Raw genomic sequence first — 19999 nt, 5'->3', positions numbered from 1 at the left:
GCTTTGCCGACAAGTTTGATTGGCTGTCGCGGCCAAACGGTTTGGAATTAGGAAAAGCTGTTTGGCACGTTTGTTCAGCTTGGTCTGAAGATCGAATATGGCAAGTTTCATGATGATTGGACATAATTTGTGGCCTGTGGATATGTAATGTTGATTTTAACAACTTTCAACATGGCGGCCAATTTCAGATGTTCCAATGGGAAATATTTTATGAGCTATATGGAGAGTATCACCAGAAATAGAAGATTTGTTCGAAATATACTCATGTGAAGAGAGAGGAGTTAAAACACGTCTTTGTTAATTATAGCGCCCCTAGAGGTCAATGATCACCAAATTCATTGAGTGTCCCCATGATGATGTCATGGGTCTATGTACCAAGTTTGGTTTATGATATGTCAAAGGGCTGCTGAGATATCGGCTTACTTCCTGTTTGGCAGCTTCGCCGCCAAATTTGATTGGCTGTAGCGGCCAAACGGTTTTGAATTTGAAAGCTCTTTCATATTTTTATATCAAGCATGGCCTGAAGATCATGTGTGCCACGAATCGAGATGATGGGACAAAATGTGTGATAGGAGTAGCATTTTGAAGGTTTTGGACATAAACCAAGATGGCGGAAAATCCATCATGGCACAAAATTACGTATCATTGGATTCACCAAGGAATCCAATGATACCTGGTTTGTGTATATTGGATGAATGGGTCGAAAGTTATAAACATGAATGCATGTGCAATTTTGACCTGTTGGTGGCGCTAGAGCTGTAGGGCTAGCGACCTGAAAATGGCTTGTTGGGCTAACGGGGCTGTCCTGAACCAGTGTGCCAAATTTCACAACTTTTCACCAAGGTGTTCTATGGGCTGCCATAGACTCCCATGACAGAATAATAATAATAGGAAAACATACAAAAACAATAGGTTGTCTCGCAGCTTCGCTGCTTGACACCCAATAATAAATATAGCTGCGAGCAGCAATGTGGGTGTCAAGCATAATGGGACTCGGTAGGCTAATTCTGCCGGATGGACGTAATCGGCCAGGGGGCTACATGAAGACCGTCTCGGTAATCGGCAATACCGACAGCCGGTGGGATGAGCATTATGCGAGTACGCGTCAATGTTTACCAAATGGGAAAAGGACCCCACCTAGTGGTAAGGGCGCAATACAGTCTGCCTGACAGAACAAATGTCACAAATAAATAGGGGTATTCTGAACAATATCCCTAAAAGAGACACAATGTAAACAAGCATCCGTTCTGGAGGTGGTTCGTGAAGCATCTAATCCAGTGGGAATTGCAGTTTATATTGTAAGTGTGCGGAATGGTAAATATAGTCATTGTTGCATTATACATTAAGTACCGCTTGTCGCCACACGAGTGCAGTATCTACCCATTAATGAGCGCCGTCAAGTTTGATTGGCTGTCACGGCCAAACGGTTTTGAATTTGAGAAAGCTGTTTGATAGATTTGTTCAGCTTGGTCTGAAGATCATATATGCCAAGTTCCATGAAGATTGGACATAATTTGTGGCCTGACAGTATCTGGTACTCAGTACCATATACAAAAACAATAGGTTGTCTCGCAGCTTTGTTGCTGGACACCCAATAATTATCACGCCATTGGTCTCCCACCATATGCGCTTGTATCAGCACGAATGATCTGTCCCTAAAAGTTTAAATCCACCATCCCCCCTGGCTTTTTTTTACAACTCGACCACTGGGGGCGTGAGAGATCCAAGGGGGGGCCGTGAAGCCTCTGATGGCTCGAGGCAAATTGACGTCCGAGCAGTGCCGCAATTTCAGAATGTAGCAAATTCAGCAGCAGTGCGCCCGTGCCTGACTTTATAACAGCTCATCCGAGCTTGAAAGAAATATTTAAGATCTCACGGGCCCCGCGATTGAAAATAGACCTGTCGCTAAGTCACGCCCCCTGTCGTTACCATGACGAACTCGGACAAACAAACCAGACTCGATAACAAAAACATATGGAAAAATGTCAGCTGACCGTATATCAAAGCAAGTTTTGGAGAGGTTTTGGGCAAAAAAGGATTTAATTTCTTACAGGATCTATCGAAAGTTACTACCTTACGCTATGGAGGGGTATACTCAAAACTTTTAAACAAACGCGATTAACTATTTACATGTCCAAAAACACCAACATATTCTTTATTCTGCTGACCACTTGTTTTATTATCACGACAAGAGCCTCCTAAGGACAGTTCCTCTGCGTCTCTCTCATAGATCGCACCATATTTCAACATCTTTGTTTAATGCGACTGCATCATCTTCTCACACATGATCAGCAGCTTGCGGTTTCACTTTCTCTCCAGTTAGAATGCTCATGATGATATCGCTCCGTTGTCTCTGTGGAGACAGTGCAGCAGACAGTGGTTCCGGGGTTCCCCCGGAGCTGTCGCATTTACATTAGAATGAAACCAAATAAACAGCCAAAAACCGCGTATTCCATCAGTAAATTAGTGGGGCCCTGGAGAAAAAAGGTTGGGAACCACTGCTCTAGGGTGTCCAGGTAAGGATGCAGACATTGGAGATCAAACCCAGAACCTCTCAATTTTACTTGACTATTCTGACCCCAACCCCTTGGACACGAGGGACCACAGAGAACATGGGGTCAAGTCTTTAGTGGATATTTAAGTATTCATTCATCATTCTACAATCATTCTATTTCGCGGTGGTCACTAGTAGCAATGAATGCCGTGTGAGTCTGTTTAAGTGAAAAAAATGCTCTGGGGCCGTATTCACAAAGGATTTTAGGGCTAAAAGTAGGTCCTAACTGGCGAATTTAGGAGTAACTCCTAAAAATAATGGGCGTGTCACTCTTAAATTTAGGACTCCTAACTTTTTTCACTAAGAGCAATTCACAAAGTATTTTAGGCCTAAAAGTAGCACCTAAGTCTAGGAGAGCTTAAAAGTCCTCAAGAGGACTCCTAACTCAGTAAGACCTATTCACAAAGAATCGTAAATGCCTGCGAGACGAAATGTTAGGGTATTAAACTTGTTGTGGAGTTAATCGCAATGCAATAACATCCCCGACTAACAGGAATAATCAGATTAGTCCCGAAATAAAATGTTAGAAAAATTATAAATTATAAAAAAATACATATAACTTATAAAAAATAAAAATAATTGCGCCACCAAAAGACGAGGACGTGTTCGTCAATAGGAAGAAAGTGCATTCCATCAACACGCAGGTTGTTTTTGATGCAAATTTTAACATAGCCTACTGGATGTTGTTGCAAAGTGGCCTGTATGGCAAGCCGAATTGTCATTTATTAACTAAGTTTGACTATCCGGAAATTACATTGCAGATATCTGCAATTCAGTTTCGCCTAGTCAAAACTAACATTTCGGATATCCGCAACTACATTCCTCCTATCCGCAATTGTCATTTCAGATATCCACAAAGACATTCCTCCTAGGCGAAATTACGTCATTTTCGCCATTCATGTCTATGGGGTTTCTCATTGCGGATATCTACAATTCAGTTGCGGATATCCACTTTGTGAATTACGGATATCTGCAACTGAATTGTAGATATCTGTAATTCCAGTTTGAGATATCTACAATTTGATTCTGACTAGTCATAATTCCAGTTCAAGATATCTTTAATTCACCTCAATTCAAGATATCTACATGTCCCTTTTCAGATATCTTAAATTAAGTTTTGACTAGGCGAAATGAAGTTGTAGATATCTCTAACTGGAGTTACGACTAGTCAAAATGACATTGTAGATATCTCTAACTGGAGTTACGACTAGTCAAAATGACGTTGTAGATATCTATTATCAAGTTATAGATATCTTGAAAGGAATTTTGATTAGAGATATCTACAATTGTAGATATCTTTAACTTTCATTCTGCCTAGGCGAAACTGAATTATAGATATCTTGAATTCGAGTTTTGACTAGGCGAAATGACGTTTCAGATATCTGTAATGACGTTTCAGATATCTGTAATGACAAATTATAGGACCGTTTACTTTAAGCGGGAGCGGAGCAGCTCATTGTTGAATCATCATTCACACAATTCACTGATTACATCGCTCCATATTTTCTCGTGATCTTTTCGATCACAGCCAACGCCATGACTGCTCCTTTCTTATTCCATTCGGAAATGAACCCACTTCTTCTTTGATTATGGCGGCAAGGGGAAATTACGTATTTCTGGATATCTAAAACGTAATGCCCAACACTCAAATGACGTTTGAGATATCTTTAACTTTCATTCTGCCTAGGCGAAACTGAATTACAGATATCTGCAATTGTCATTTAAGATGTGTGACGAGTTGAATGTCGTTTTCCGTGAAGTCATTGCAGATATCTGTAATTCAGTTTCGCCTAGTCAAAACTGAATTACAGATATCTCTAACAGTCGTTTCGACTAGTCAAAACTACATTACAGATATCTCTAACTGTCGTTTCGACTAGTCACAACTACATTACAGATATCTTGAATGAAGTTGTTGATATCTACAATGTAAATTCCGGATAGTCAAACTTAGTTAATAAATGACAATTCGGCTTGCCATATGGCCTGGATCTTCAGCTACCCATGATTCGCGCATTTTAATGGTGAGCGGTCTGAGGCAGCTTTTTGAGATGTACCAGTTGGGTGTCACTTGCTGTGTGACAGTGACTATCCATGCAAGACGTGGCTCTAGACACCCTACCTTAATCCACAACCGGGAGCACAGTTAAAGTGTAACATGTAAGTGATTACGCAGATTACGCTTAGTCCTATGCGTAAAACACATCGTATTGGCTCTTTGCGAGCACACAAACATACACGAAATGTTGTGGAGAGAGGAATTGGGCAGATGAAACGTCGGTTTCATGTCCTCCACGGCGAAATACGCCTCACCCCAGAGAGGGCAAGCACAGTAATCACTGTATGTGCCATTCTACACAACCTTTGCAAGCGGAGGAACATTCCACAGCCAGACGATGATGATGATGATGATGATGATGATGGCGATCAACATTACAAGGAATTTGGCCGTGTGGAACCGAGTGGACAGGCATTTAGGGATCACTTTGAAAACACATTTTAGGTAAACACCTTGGCACAAATCAGTCAACACTTGGGTAGTTCGTAACATTTATTTTATTTGAGATTTTACGTATTTTTATTGTTTGCTTTCTCTCTCTCTTGAACGTGCAGGCTACAACGTCATTATCGTGGTCTGCACAAAATTGTCATCATGCGTGTATTTTGCTAACTGCACTATAACTACTTAATAGGAATTCATTTCTAGCCTAGGCTATTTCCTTGTTTTTCGGTGATTCAGTGGGCTCGTCTGAACAACCAATCACCGAACTGACCGCTTCTAAACTCGTGCACGAGAATTGACGTAATCCATAGCAACGGCGCGTCACTCTTAGTTCACTCTTTGTGATTTATCCTTAGTAAGAGTAGGTCTCAGCGGCTTTGTGAATAACTTTTAAGAAAAAACTCCTACGTAAAATGTTTTAGCGCGAGTTAGGAGCACTCCTAGCGGTAAGATAAAATGCTTTGTGAATACGGCCCCTGGTGCTCCTGTTTCATGCTGTTCTAGTGTGGTGGAGGAGGTTGGCGGGGAGGAACGACATGATTTTGGCTCTTAGTCATGACATGCAAATGTCAATGTGTGAGAGAGAGAGACTCACCAACACCCCTGGGCCCAGTTTCCTGAAAGCATCGTTAGCCTAAGTGGATCGTGAAGTGCGTCGTACGAGCATCATACAGTTTTCACACCGTTTCCCGAAAGCATCGTTGGTAACGAACGTCGTGAAAACGCTCGTAGCTAACGAGGACTCCCACTCGTAGGACGCTAAGAGCATCGTTAGCCTACTATAGCCTCAGTGGCGTCACCAGCAGACATTCCTAGTATTGGATGCGTTTTATTAAAACATATCCAATACCACGGAATGCCCAGCTTGAGCCATTTCGCAACCAAAAACAGTGGTTACCGCCGATATATTACTCAAAGACTACTGTTAGATTTAAACAGCAAAGATAGAGACATGTTAGAAGACAACATAATTTATTGCAGCAATTAAAAATACATGGGCAGCCGAAATGTACAGATCAAACGCCACGTCACAACACTCATATAATAAAATCAAATGATTCCATTGCTCTTGTGTGGGAGGTCGCTCTCTAGCTGGACTTGCTGTCTCCCTCTGATTTTAATTCAACCATCGTGGTAAAAATGTCCTCATGTTGATCAATGACAGAAGACATAGGCTACTAGCATCATGCTGAGACCAGCGGGTGTCGGAGAATTTCTGCAGGCGTTTTTTGTTGCAATTGTTTGCATTAAGCACTGTAGGCGCTTCGGTGAGGCTGTGATGAAGTTCACTATTTATTGGACCCTGTCTAGACAGCAACGAACATCCCTGACCATAGTTAATCGCGTTTGTAGTCTACACTCTAACTCATTATTGCATGTGGGTGTCTTCATTCATAAAAAAATTAAAACATTCGGGAGTATGCAATGATACAAATTATTCTAAAGAGGTCAGAGACTCCGTGCACAGCCCCGCCTTCCCCAGTGAACCATGAAACCCCGCGCCATGACGAACGGGGGATTTGACCCCCCCTCGGTTTTACACAGGAAACTTGAGATAAGAAGGTGAAATCGCCGGGCGTGCCAAGCTGCGACCGAACCGGCTCGGTAGTGTAAAAAGACCTATAGCCAGGGTTCGAGTTAGGTAGGAGCCAGTGGGAGCTCAGCTCCCATATGGGCCTTTGACACCAAAAAGAACCAAGAGCCAGTTCCGGGCTGGTGCTAGGGCCAGTTCAAAACAGGTTCCAGCCTTATCCCAGTTATGAACCAGTTGGTTTCACACCGGCCAGAGCCAGCCATGGAGCCAGCGAGAGCAATGTCATGACGTCACTGCAAACGTCTCCGCTTTCCAAGCAACCCTCGAGCCTTGCCGGAACTGTACAATAAGAAGAAGAACCCTCGCGCCAGTTTCAAACCAAAAAACTAAAATGTCATCTTCACGTCAATCCGTGTATGGTTCGTTCTTTGAATATTCCGATTTAAAACAAAATCAGAAAAAACAATTAACAGAGTCGTTTTTTGGGTTTTCTGATTTGGTTTTGAAACCGAAAAAGGAATAAACAAATAAAAAAAAATCACCATAAGGTTCAACTGCGGACATAACTAAGGCTAAATATAATTAGACAGTCTATTGCTGGTTTAGGTGGTTGGCTCTTTTTTCTTCGCTGCATTCTGCCTTCTGGTGTAGCCTATAACTATAAATGTATCTGTTTTTGTTTTTGTTTTTTCTGTTTCGGGTTTAAAAAACAAACACACAAACACAAATAAAATGCTGTTGATTTGTTTGTTCCTTTTGCCCTTTTTCCGATTCAAAACCAAATCAGAAAAACCAAAAAACTACTGTTAATTGTTTTTTCTGATTTTGTTTTAAATCAGAATATTCAAAGAACGAACCATACACGGTTTCAGGTCCATTGTTTACTTCAGTGTTTTTAAAAAATGCCGGTCTTCGTTGGTCTTCCTTTTTATGAAGGTAAGGATAACCCCGCCCCCTGCCCCTGGCATAAAGGCAGTTCTTGTTCTAGCCCAGCTCAATCCTGGGGCTGGAGTTTAACCGATTTTTACAGGCTGGTGCCGGTTCTCTGGCGATGTGAAACCAAAACACTAGCTCTAGCTCCGAACTAGCCCGGAACGGGCTCCGAACTAGCCCGGAACGGGGTCCGATTTTGTAGCGGTGTGAAAGGCCCAATAGAGAGAGGTCTGGCTCCCAAGAAAGCAGCAAATTCAAATATCTGTGGGGGTCTTTGAAATTACAGCAGCATAATATTGTAATTACAAATAAAGTTATTTTCCCTTCCACATGCAGAGTAATATTGACGTTAAGTGGGGTAATAGAACGCCGGTCATTATCGGGAAAATAAGCCCAGACAGGGCGAACCGGACAACAACGCGAAACGGAGGTGCTTCGACCTGAAGGAGCTTATTTTCAATAATGAGCGGCTGCTTGCCAAACGAAAAAATAACTTCACAAGGTGTCTTCTTACAATTTATTTGTTACCATACGTAGTGTTGATCAGCAGAGAAATAGTTAGCCAAAGACGTTGACGACGCTTAGCAACCGAAAAAGCTGACGTTGTTGTGAAGGGTCCATGCAAGTGAACGGAGCATTCCACGGCATTGAGAAGTGCCGTGTCATAGCCCATATTTACGTCCTATGTCCCCCCCCCTCCCCCCGTCAAAATTCAGTGCAAGGCCGGTACGGTCTCCCCCCACCGTCAACAACTTTAAGAGACCCCCACAGAGATGGAATCATAACTTGATGAAGAGAAAGTTCTCTCGCGGACACGTCGGACAGCGGAATATTTGATTTAATCTTAAGGCATGATCATGGGAAAAGTACTGGCAGCAAAGTTACCAAGAATACATTTGACGAGACAATAGATGAACAAGATTCTTATAGTGAAACGTTTTCATTCTGGGTAGGAAGTGGGAGTGACCTTAGGCCAAGTAAATTTGTAATACAAAAGGTGGAAATTGGACATGTCTGCAGGTCTGTAAGACATGGCTGTAAACAAGTTTACACAACAAAGAAGTCAGTCGATTGGCCTGTTCTCAATACCAGACTGACTGGCTCCAGTGGGAACTCAAATCCGAATTACCTTAACATCTCTCAGTTAAAAGAGAGGAAGGGATGTGTTTTAAGGTATAGGGAGAATGTATACAGTTCCTTCTAATGTGCATAATAATTCTATAAACAGGGTTAATATAATTTGTATATGATTGTATATTTATAGTTATGATTGATATTTCCACGACATAACACAAACCCTGCCTATAGCCTACTTCATCCTGCCCAACAATATGGGCAGGATCTAGACCAAGCTCTCCTAATCGGGTCAGCAATAGCCGTCTTTGAATGATAATGAATGAATGTAACGTTGCATTTTTACCATTTTTGTCTACGAATATTCTATACTAGAGATCCAATCAATGAAACCTTATGCGGAATCAGATAAAGTCGGCTCTCTTGCTGCGCAAAGTATTGTAACAACCTCGCCGGTGACATAACGATGTCCAGTCATAGGTATTTGAAGGAACCTTTTAATGTAACAAAACTAGGTCACTGAAACGCGTGATCAACGGCAAAAATCCCACATCAAACAAACACCGGTTACCCCGGCAACCCCCAACACGGTCTATCTAAGCGTCTTAGAGTACCATATTAAGCGCTATATAAATTTCATTTATTATTATTATCTCACCAAGGCCCTCCCCCAGCTGACCTAATGATTCGCCCCCACACTGATTGATAAGTAGATCATTGCAATACATGCACATATAACAACTGGCATAACGGACAACGAAATACAATGCAACACATAACACACAAACTATTTAAATGTCCCAGGGTCGCTACATTGCCTCCCCCCTTCAAAGTTCCTCGTCCTCGAGGGCACAAACAAAGTCCCGGAAGCGACCCGGCGCTCTCCCCTCCCTACGAGGCCGCATTGGGGCCACGGGGGGCTGGGGAGAAGCGACTGGGGGCGAGAGGGGCCCACGAGTGTCAGGTCCGGGGGCAGGCAGGGGGAAAGGGAGGGGCGGGGCTGTGGGCCAAGTTGCTGACTGTGGTGATTGACAGGGAGGGGAGACAAGGATAGGTTCAGGTGGGGACCCAGGGCCAGACCCAGGGCCAGAGGTGTGTGTGTCCGGGGCCCATTTGCACCTGTGCGGGGAGCTGCAGGGCTCGCTGGAGCAGGTTGAGGGGTGGCGGTGCCTCGATAAGGGGCCAACCGGTCTCTGTGGAGGGCCACCCTCCTTCCCCAAGGTGGTAGCTGGATCCTGTACACCACCTCCCCCATTCTCTCAAGGACCCTGCATGGCCCGATCCACTCGCTATCGAGCTTTGGGCATCTTCCCTTCTTTCTAAGCGGGCTGTAGGTCCAGACCAGCTCCCCAGCCTCAAAGTGCCTGCCACGAGAACACACATCATAGTTATTTTTCTGCCTCACCCCTGCGCTCAGCAGCTGTCCCCTGGCGAAGGAGTGAGCCGTCTCCAGGCGGTCCTGGAGTCTCCTGGCATACTCAGGGCCGGAAGGAACAGGGTGAAAATCGGGCGGCCGGCCGGCCAAACGCCAGGTCAGCTGGGGTGCGAAGCTCCCTGCCCAACACCAGCAGAGCAGGCGTGCAGGACGTTGACTCCTGGACAGCTGACCTGTATGCCATGAGCACCAGAGGCAGATGATTGTCACAGTCCCGCTGATGCTCAGCCGAGACAACGGCCAGCTGCTGCTCCATACAGCGATGAACTCGCTCCACCAAGCCGTCAAGCGGGGTGTAGGTCCAGACCAGCTCCCCAGCCTCAAAGTGCCTGCCACGAGAACACACATTATAGTTATTTTTCTGCCTCACCCCTGCGCTCAGCAGCTGTCCCCTGGCGAAGGAGTGAGCCGTCTCCAGGCGGTCCTGAAGTCTCCTGGCATACTCTGGGCCGGAAGGAACAGGGTGAGAATCGGGCGGCCGGCCGGCCAAACGCCAGGTCAGCTGGGGTGCGAAGCTCCCTGCCCAACACCAGCAGAGCAGGCGTGCAGGACGTTGACTCCTGGACAGCTGACCTGTATGCCATGAGCACCAGAGGCAGATGATTGTCACAGTCCCGCTGATGCTCAGCCGAGACAACGGCCAGCTGCTGCTCCATACAGCGATGAACTCGCTCCACCAAGCCGTCACTCTTTGGCTGCAGGGGGTTAGTACGGGTCTTCTGCATGTCCAGCCTGCTACATAAAGCCGCATGACACAGGATTCAAAATTTCTCCCCTGGTCACTGTGGATGGACTCCGATGCCCCAAAACGGCTAATCATCCCCCCGACCAAAGCGTCCGCTATGGTCTCCGCCCCCTGGTCAGGCAGAGCGTACGCCTCCGGCCACTTGGTAAAATAGTCCATGGCCGTGAGGACATACTTGTTCCCCCTCTCTGTGCAGGGTAGCGGGCCCACCACATCCACCCCAACCCTCTCCATAGGGAACCCCACAGGGAACTGCTGTAACTGGGCATGGGACCTTTCAGTGGGGCCTTTGCGGGCTGTGCAGCCATCACAGCGGAGACAGAAGACCTCGACGTCCCTCTTGTGCTGCCCCCAGTAGAAGCCAAGGCGGAAGCGACGCAGGGTCTTTGTCAACCCAAAGTGCCCTGAGCCCACAGTACCATGGACCGCTTGAATCACTTCCCCACTCAGAGAGTGAGGTACCCACACCTGCCACCTCACCTCTCCGGTGGCGGGTTCCTTCCAGGCACGCTGAAGCACGCCATCCCCTCGAACTTAGCCCAGAGTCCCTTGGTGACCAGGGAGAGAACGGCCACTTCTTCCCATGGGGGCCGCCGCTGTAGGTCCAACCACTGGAGCACTGGTCGAAGGTCTGCGTCCTCCTCCTGCTGCCTTCCCCCTCCTGCGGTGTCGACCTCCCGGAGCTCACAGCAGACTGTGGACGCCACCTCCACCGCAGAACATCCCTCCTCCTGGCTGCACAGCTCCTTCTCACGGCTATCCCTCCTTTCACAGTAGTGGCAGCCATCCTGACTGCAGGGGCGTCGGGAGAGGGCGTCTGCATTAGCATGGCGTGCCCCTGCCCTGTGCACCACACTGAAGCTGTAGGACTGCAGCTCTTCGATCCACCGTGTGACCTGTCCTTCTGGCTCCTTGAAAGACCTGAGCCACTGGAGCGCGGAGTGGTCAGTCCTTACAGTGAAGTGCAGGCCACAGAGGTAATATTTGAAGTGGCGTACAGCTCTAACGATGGGCAGCAGCTCGCGACGAGTGAAGCAGTAGCGGCGTTCAGCTTTGTTAAATGTCCTGCTGTAATACGCCACTACCCGCTCCCATTCCGGCCCCTCCTGTGTCAGCACGGCGCCGTTGCCAACGTTACGAGCGTCCGTGTCCAGGATGAAGAGCAGGGCAGGGTCAGGAGGGGAGAGCACCGAGAAGCCCCTCACAAAGCGTCTGTAGTAAGACGCCAGTCCGAGGAAGCTTTTCAGCTGTCTGGTGTCAGTGGGGGTGGGCCAGTCCTGGACAGCTTGCACTTTGTCCTCCATGGTGCTAATGCCTTCTCTCCCCACCCTGTGCCCAAGGAAAGTTACCTCTCTCACTTATCAGGATGGAGCTTCAAGCCCGCCGCAGCTACTCTCTCCAGAATCTGACGCAGCGAGGCAAGTGCTGTCTCGAGGTAGACGATACACTTCTGCCGGGGGATGCCGGCGAGCACTCTGTCCATCAGCCTCTCGAAGGTCGCAGGTGCATTGCAGAGGCCGAAAGGGAGGACCCGAAACTGCACCAATCCTCTGCTAGTGCAGAATGCAGTCTTGGGTCTGGCATCTGGGGCGAGACGGCACTGGAAGTAGCCAGAGCGGAGATCGAGTGAGGAGAACCAGGACGACCCAGCTACGACATCTAAGGCACCCTCCTTAGGCACCATCACCACGGCTGCTGCCCAGGGACTATCTGAGGGCTCTATGAGGCCCGCCTGCTGCATCTCCCACAGTGCCTGGTCCGCAGCCTCCTGGCGGGCCAAGGGTAGGCGACGCGGGCGCATTCTGATGGGCCTGGCATCGATCTCATGCTGCACCAGGTGCGTCTGACCCACATCGCTCTCATTCAAGGCAAAGCTGTCCTTAAACTCTGCCAGTAGTAGCCACAGCTGCTCCTGATGTTGAGGGTCTAGTGCTTCACAGTGCCCCTGCCAAATTGCCCGCAAAGTAGACAGCACAGTCTCCTCACCTGTCTGGGGAAGCTGGGCAGGGCAGGGAAAGGGGCCAAGGCTCATGCAGTGGGGTGGCAAGGGAGTAGTCTGTAGGGGCCGAAACATTGACACAAGGGGTTGGGAGAGGGGGAAGGGTTCCGGGAGGAGGACTGAGACAATGGACAGGGATCGGGAAGACAGGGTGGTTGGAAGGTCTTTGCAAGGGGTTGAAGGGGGCCGGGGACGTGTGACTGGTCCATCTGAGCTGGGGTCGGTGGGGGCCGGATGTAGGAGGTGTTTGGCGGGGCTATATAGACTGTGGGCCCTCCTTCGAAGCCAATCGCCCCCCTCTCCAGGTCCAGCTGGCAGCCTGTGCACCACAGGAAGTCCAGCCCTAAGATACAGGGGTACTGCACAGCTGCTACCCACACTGTGTGGAGTCTTTCCCCCTACGCAGATGGACAACAACCGCTTCCCTTTCATGGGAGCCCTCTCCCCCGTGACTGTGCAGAGCTGCACAGTTGTAGGTTTGAGTACCGTCCAGGATGGCAAAATGTCCGGCCTCACCAGGGTCACTGTAGACCCTGTATCGACTAAAGCCAAACAGGCCAACCCCTCAACAGTGACAGGAACATGACAAAAGTCCCCCGCCCAGGTCCGCCCCCAAACGACAACAGGCTCCAGGATGCTGTCGTCTGCTTCTGGGGGGGGTGGAGCCCCGTCCCCCCGGCTGCGATGATGGGCTCCTCCCGACGACGGCGGGGGTAAGGGGGCAGGGCCTCGCGTCTCCCCAATTACGCGGACCCTGACCCGTTTCCCTAGGCTCTCACAATTTTAGGGCACTCTCTGACAAGGTGGCCAGGCTGCCCGCAGCCCCAGCAGACCCTCTGCTCTCGACGAGACGGGGAGCGGCAGTCCGCCTGCATAGAGACAGCACGGACTTCAGTGAGTCCACCCAGGCTGGCTTCTGTGAGTCCTCACTCCTCTCCCTTGCCGATCTCACCATCGGCTGACGAGCAGGATGACCGTTGATTGCTCCAGCCCACACCAGGTCCCTCTCTATGGCCATCTCCAAGGCCTCTTGCAAAGTCTGCGGGTGGGCAGCTGGGTCTGCATGTGTAGTTCTGTAGGGGAAAGGGCCTGGAGAAACTGATCCCGAGCGAGTTCGCTCTGCACGGCTGGCGGCATGTGAGCGTATGCTCTCCGAGACAGGCTCTCGATATCGTTGGCAAGGGCCCGCACCTGTTCTTCCAAGGCCCTCCCCCAGCTGACCTAATGATTCGCCCCCACACTGATTGACGAGAAGAACATTGCAATACATGCACATAGAACAACTGGAATAACGGACAACGAAATACAATGCAACAAATAGCACACAAACTATTTAAATGTCCCAGGGTCGCTACAGTATGTTTCAGAAATCAGCACATTCAGATAAATGTAGTTGTCACACAAGCTATTTTGGATTTTTGTAATATGGAATTATTTCAGGGGGGGAAATGCCATGAATAAATGTATGCACAGTGCGTTCAGGATTAGGACTGATATATATGTCGGCCTAGGCCTAATCAATTGTGTTTTAATATCTTTAGCATTCATATTATTGCACTACCTTTTCGTAGGCTACTCTGCGGTTGGCCTTGATGGGGAGATATTTTAACCTTTTCAACCCCATTTTCCTGCGACATTCCTGCATCTCCCCCTGCGTCATAGCCCGTTTCAGCACCATGTCAGTGGACAGGTGCAATCCTACGAACGTTGTGAGTGCAGCGAATGCGCGTTCATGTTAACAGTTTCGAGAAACGCTCCAAAGAAATGAACGATGGTTCACAAGATCCATCGTGAGAATGATCGTACGAGCGAAGATCCATCGTTATCGGGAAACTGGGCCCTGGGCTCCTTTGGGGGTTTCTGGTTGTGCCGTCCTCGGTATGTCTGCTAATACCCTGATGGCCAGCTAAACTCTTTCCCAAAAACACCAAGACCATGCAAACGTAATTCTCACTTCCACAGGTTTAATGGACGCACATGGGAAAAGGTGTAACAACGATGCTATGTAAAGCACAAGGTGTTGACAGATGCAATTCAATTGTTATGGATTTAACAGATTTGAATGAAACGCTGAACCAGCTAGACGCCACTGAGTGTTTACTTCCTGGAGCCACGCGATAGGCCGATTGGAACCAACCGTCTTAAAGTGAACACGTCCTGAATAGAAACGCATAGGAAATGCACATTCCTGGAACACATAATTCTGTAATGCTGACTAAATGTAAAGCATGTATTCTTTACCTGTAGCATTAAACTTCTTACTCATAACAAAACACTGGTTGAGCCACAACAACACCACTGGGCTCCTTGGGGGTTGATTGAATACAGAAAGAAGTGGTGCCAGTATTTTAGCTCTTCAATATGCGCAAAACTAAATGTTGAAATAGTGGTAATGTCACATTCAACCATTTCTTCCTCAACTCTTCTTTCTTGGCCAAGAGATGCAACGTTGATTTGTTGTCGCCACAAATAGCACAGGCAGGAACTTGTTCCGAAATGTTTTCACCTTGCTGTTACCTCCTACCTGCCGAGATGGGGTCTGTTTCACCTGGCCGCAAAATCAATAGTGTCTTCCCGTGGGCCGTCGCAAGCCAAGATGGGCGAGGCCATGAATATTAATTTACCAAATGACGTCAGTTGGTAAGGCTTTTCTGATATATATCGTTTATGCATTGATTTTCTTTAAAGGCCCACTATGCAACTTTTTTTAGCCAAAATTACATTAAGTATGCAGGTTGAGAGTTATGCTGATGGTTCTGCATCCATTTCTGGGTCGATTGGTGGGTGTGTCATTTTCCCATGTCGCCTCTACAGTGAAAAAGCGCATATGCAACTTGATCTGCTCGGACCGGGACATTCCGGATGTGACGCAGCGGAAGTATCCTCGAAAATGTAGTCAGATTGTAGTTTCGAAAATGCTTTACGGCACAGACACACACCCAAACATGGCACCGGCTAGATATAAACAGCCAGTTGCGAGGCAATTGTTGCATTCATCATGAATCAATCGACTGATAATGAACCCAAGAGGCGACTGTCGGTGGAACAAAAGAAGAATGGACCAGAAAAGAGATCAGACACGAGTGAAAGGGGAACTATGCAACTTTTTTGGCTTGATTTACCTTAATATAACAGGCTTGGAGTCATTGCGATGGTTCCATTATACATTTTTGTTCGATTGTTCGTTGTTTCAACTCCCCCTTGCGCATCTTGGCGGGGAAAAGGAATATGTTTCTGCCGGCGACCCGCCGCCCACTCTCGCGGGAGTCTCGGGTCTCGCGAAGTAACGAATTGCTTTACGGCACAGACCGCCAAACACGGAACCGGCTCGATTTAAACACAAGTAACTAAGGGATTGTTACATTCATCATAGATCAGCCGACTAAAAAGAGACAGAGAAACCCAATGTCGGAGGAACAGAAGAAGAGAAAAGGGAGACTGACCGGCAGAGAGGCCAGACACGAGTAAACGTTGGGCAAGCTTTTCAGGAATAGCGAACTGAAAGAAAAAGAAGACTGCAAATCAGACTCCGACTTGGCCGTGTTGCTTTTGAAATTGAAAGTACCCTTGGGTGAACTTTGTCCTCGTGGTATTCTTGATGTTGATAGTCTCTGTACACATGTGTTTGATCAAACCATTTTGTTGTGAGCCCTGTAAAAATTGTTTTCTCAACCGTTTTGTTGTGAGCCCTGTATGTTTCTAGCTTGCTTGGTTGCAGCCATATAAACACCTTTGTTTCCATTGCTGTTTTGCTGTTCGTCTGTCTCCTCCCCCTGATACAGACTGAATCCCCGAATCCAGGTTCTTGTTTATTTAGATTATTATGTTGGCCAACACTCTCACACTGATTGTTCTGTTCAACCTAAGATAAAACAATTATAATCTAGGATATAAATTCTCCCCGTCAACTATAAAAAAGGATGGCTTTATGTTTATTGCAATACAAATACACCATTTTAAAAATGTATAACCTTGCCTACACTACACATGAAGATTTAGTTCGGACATGGCTCCTCCACGCATTCGCCGGCTTCTTTGAAAACAAATGCACATGGCTCGCGGAGAAGTGCATGGGGAAGGGTCGTCAACGAGTTGTTACGACAGTGTTGTAAAATATCTACTACGAAGCTGTAGGGGGCGCTGTGTAGAGAAATGTGCGTGCCAAAACCAAGAAAACAGCGAAGAAATTCCCGAAGTTGCATAGTGGGCCTTTAATTTGCTAATGCAGGCAATGGAGGTAGAAGAAATGTTCAAATTTTCATATGCAACTCTGAGTGACCTCAGTGTTGTTTCAAAAGGATTTCAAAGGGAACAAGTACTAATAATAAGGCTATTAATGTCTTTACAACTTGTAAATGTTGTAAATACACAATGGACGCAAATAGCCTTTTTGAAAGTCTATGGTCTTGAATAAAAAGAACAAGACATTGGTTTGTCTGCATGACCGTGTGTGTCAGGTTTCCACTTCAAAATGTGATTCATGTGTCTCTTCCTCTGGTCCGTCTCCTTTTTTTGATTCACTGTTTTGAGAGAGAAACAAAAGAGAAGGAATAGGAAAAACCCAGAAGGAAATGACAAACTATGAGGTAATCAAGAAATAGTTTTCATGATTCTCCTCATTGTTGTTATGGCTCTGGGTGTGTGTCTAATTTATTTAATGACATTTGAGTTCTCCCTTTCGCTTTTCCTATTTTTTTCTTCTCCCTCTCCTCTCTCCTCTTTCTCTCCTCTCTTGCTCTTCCATCCCTCTCTCCTCCCCAGGTGAAGGAGGGGGTGGCGGACTCCTGGCAGGAGGATGAGGTGTGGAGGATGGAGCTGTACCTCTCCACGGGCATCATGGCTCTCTGTCTGCTCTCCCTGCTGGCCATCGCCTCCCTGCCCTCGGTGGCCGACGCCCTGAACTGGCGTGAATTCACCTTTGTGCAGGTAAGGTCAAATGCACACACACAGGAGATCGGTCGGCTCGAAAGTGGCGTGAGAAATCCAGAATTACTCGACTTATTCAGCGTCGGTTTGTGTCGAGGAATCACATTTTTTGTGATGATAAGCACAGGCTTCTATTGTTATTATAGTTTATATATAAATGTATATATTGTAGTTTTATAGTCTTTATTGTTGTTGAAACTAGATAGGTTAATTCCCCAACGTTTACTGGCTGGCCCAGATAGGTGGAGTTGCAATACATTACATTAATTTAGCTCCCGCTTTGGTTCAAAGCGACATACAATAAGTGCATTCAACCATGAAGCAACCATGAAGCAACCATGAGTTTTTTATTTTAATCTTAACGGTACTGGGAGAGATGAGTACATACAATGCATCAAATAAGAAAAGAGCTGCATTATAGAAACAAGATTCTATTTCTGATTTCCCCCGCAGAGTAATGACCGCCCAGTAGGAACCCCGATATCAAAGCTGAAGCAGCATAGCACTGCTCTGCGGTTGTGTATTTAAGGATCAAACATTTCAAGAGCAGCTTGTGTACTTTTTTTAATCTACAAAATAGGCCAATTACAAAATAGCCTTCTCTTAAACAATAGCCTTACTAAACAATATTAAACGAAAAACGTCTCAGGTTTCAAAATGTTGATATACTATATGTGTTATAGCTGAATGGCTATAACACAAAGTTGTAATTTAGAAGTGTTAAAAGCAAATAGAAATATTGCTCTGGTGTGGGTTTAACACATCTATGCAAAAAGTACATGCTAAATCTGACATGTGTGTCAATTGGTGGAAACTATCACAGAACTAAAAGTAAGCATAATCATTGAGGTTTGCACCGTGTATAACAAATAAAACAAGAATTAAATGTAGAAACAAACCAAAACTTTAAGATTTGTGAAACTTGTGTCAGAAATTTCCTTCACGGTTTATGACGACTAGGTCGACTAATAGTCATGATGGATTTGTTTTGACACAGAAGGAAACACACACGCACACACACACACACACACACACACACACACACACACACACACACACACACACACACACACACACACACACACACACACACACACACACACACACACACACACACAGCCCTTCATAAAACACTGGTGATGTATTCCGGTACTGACTACAAAACAGCACAGTACAGTTCAATCTGACGACCAGGGCGTCCATGCAGCGTCTCTCCTCCCAAAGATATAAACACAAGACTCTATTACAAAGTAAGTCCAAAGAGCAAAACCCTATGCATTCAATCAGTGACGATAATATTACCACTAATTGTACACAGCTCTTCGCTACTGAGTTATGTTTATTGAGTTGCTGTACTGCGTGTTACAAAGCGTATTTTTCTCTTATGGTACGAACACACCAAACGCGTAACCCGCGTAAGATTTACGCGCGTAACGCAGCTAAAATGTTGCTTGACCATTTTGTGTCAAAAATGGTCCTACGTACGCAGCTACGCGCCTGTGGCTGCGCTGGATTTAGGAGTCCGAGGAAGGAAACCCAAACGCTGCCGTGTTTGGGTGCATGATAGAGCTTGGATCGGGTTAGATTAAATAATCTCAGATATAAATAACAATAATCGGGTTAAATAACTTCACATGGTGTGTCTGGTGTGTTTCCAGCATTCGTAGTGTTGATCAGCAGAGATATAGTCCGCCAAGACGTTGAGGTTGCTTAGCAACCAGAGACTCTGTCCATGCAAGTGAACGGAGCGTTCACTCTTCGTCATAACTATCAAACCAAACATCCTTCACATTCACAGAGTGAACATTATGAAAGTAAAATGCACATTTCTCGCTAAAAATGTTTACATAAACGCATTTAATGGCGTAACTATGTTACTATTTCCACCCAGAATAAAGAAAGATGTCGGCCGTATGCTTCTGTGCAAGCGTCACTACTCTGCCAGTGATGTCGGGTCAAGCTCAACGCTGATTGGGCAACGCGGCTAATCGTCATGCGTATGAGCGTAAAAAGTTCAATTTTTTTAACTCCTCGCGTACGCGCGTATATATACGCCGCTAACGCGGGTAAAATGTTGCTTTAGCGCATGTAACGCATCTACGCAGCTCATACGCGCGTAAACCAATGGTTCCCTATGGAAAAATTGCCGATTTTATACGCGTCTATACGCGGGGTACGCGTTTGGTGTGTTCGTACCATTACAATGCAATCTCGGGTATAAAGACACAACAAACAGGCATGGATGATGTTGGTGCATGTCATCACTTCGTAGGGAAATAAAGAACACGCTTACTCT

At 46.5% G+C, this 19999-nt stretch overlaps 1 protein-coding gene across 4 annotated transcripts in view; it reads left to right on the top strand.

The window, feature by feature from the left end:
• Nucleotides 1-19999, top strand: part of LOC132456344 (metalloreductase STEAP3-like) — a 45744-nt gene that overhangs the window by 9318 nt on the left and 16427 nt on the right. For all 4 annotated transcript variants that reach the window (XM_060050677.1, XM_060050678.1, XM_060050675.1 and 1 more), the window contains one exon: nucleotides 17539-17703. In XM_060050677.1, the coding sequence (XP_059906660.1) occupies nucleotides 17539-17703 (165 nt within the window). The remainder of the gene's footprint in view (nucleotides 1-17538; nucleotides 17704-19999) is intronic.

Source organism: Gadus macrocephalus, chromosome 4 (assembly GCF_031168955.1).
Source record: "Gadus macrocephalus chromosome 4, ASM3116895v1".
Classification (NCBI taxonomy): Eukaryota; Metazoa; Chordata; class Actinopteri; order Gadiformes; family Gadidae; genus Gadus; species Gadus macrocephalus.
Note: the sequence above shows the minus strand (reverse complement) of the source record. Positions and strands in the feature narration are given on the sequence as shown.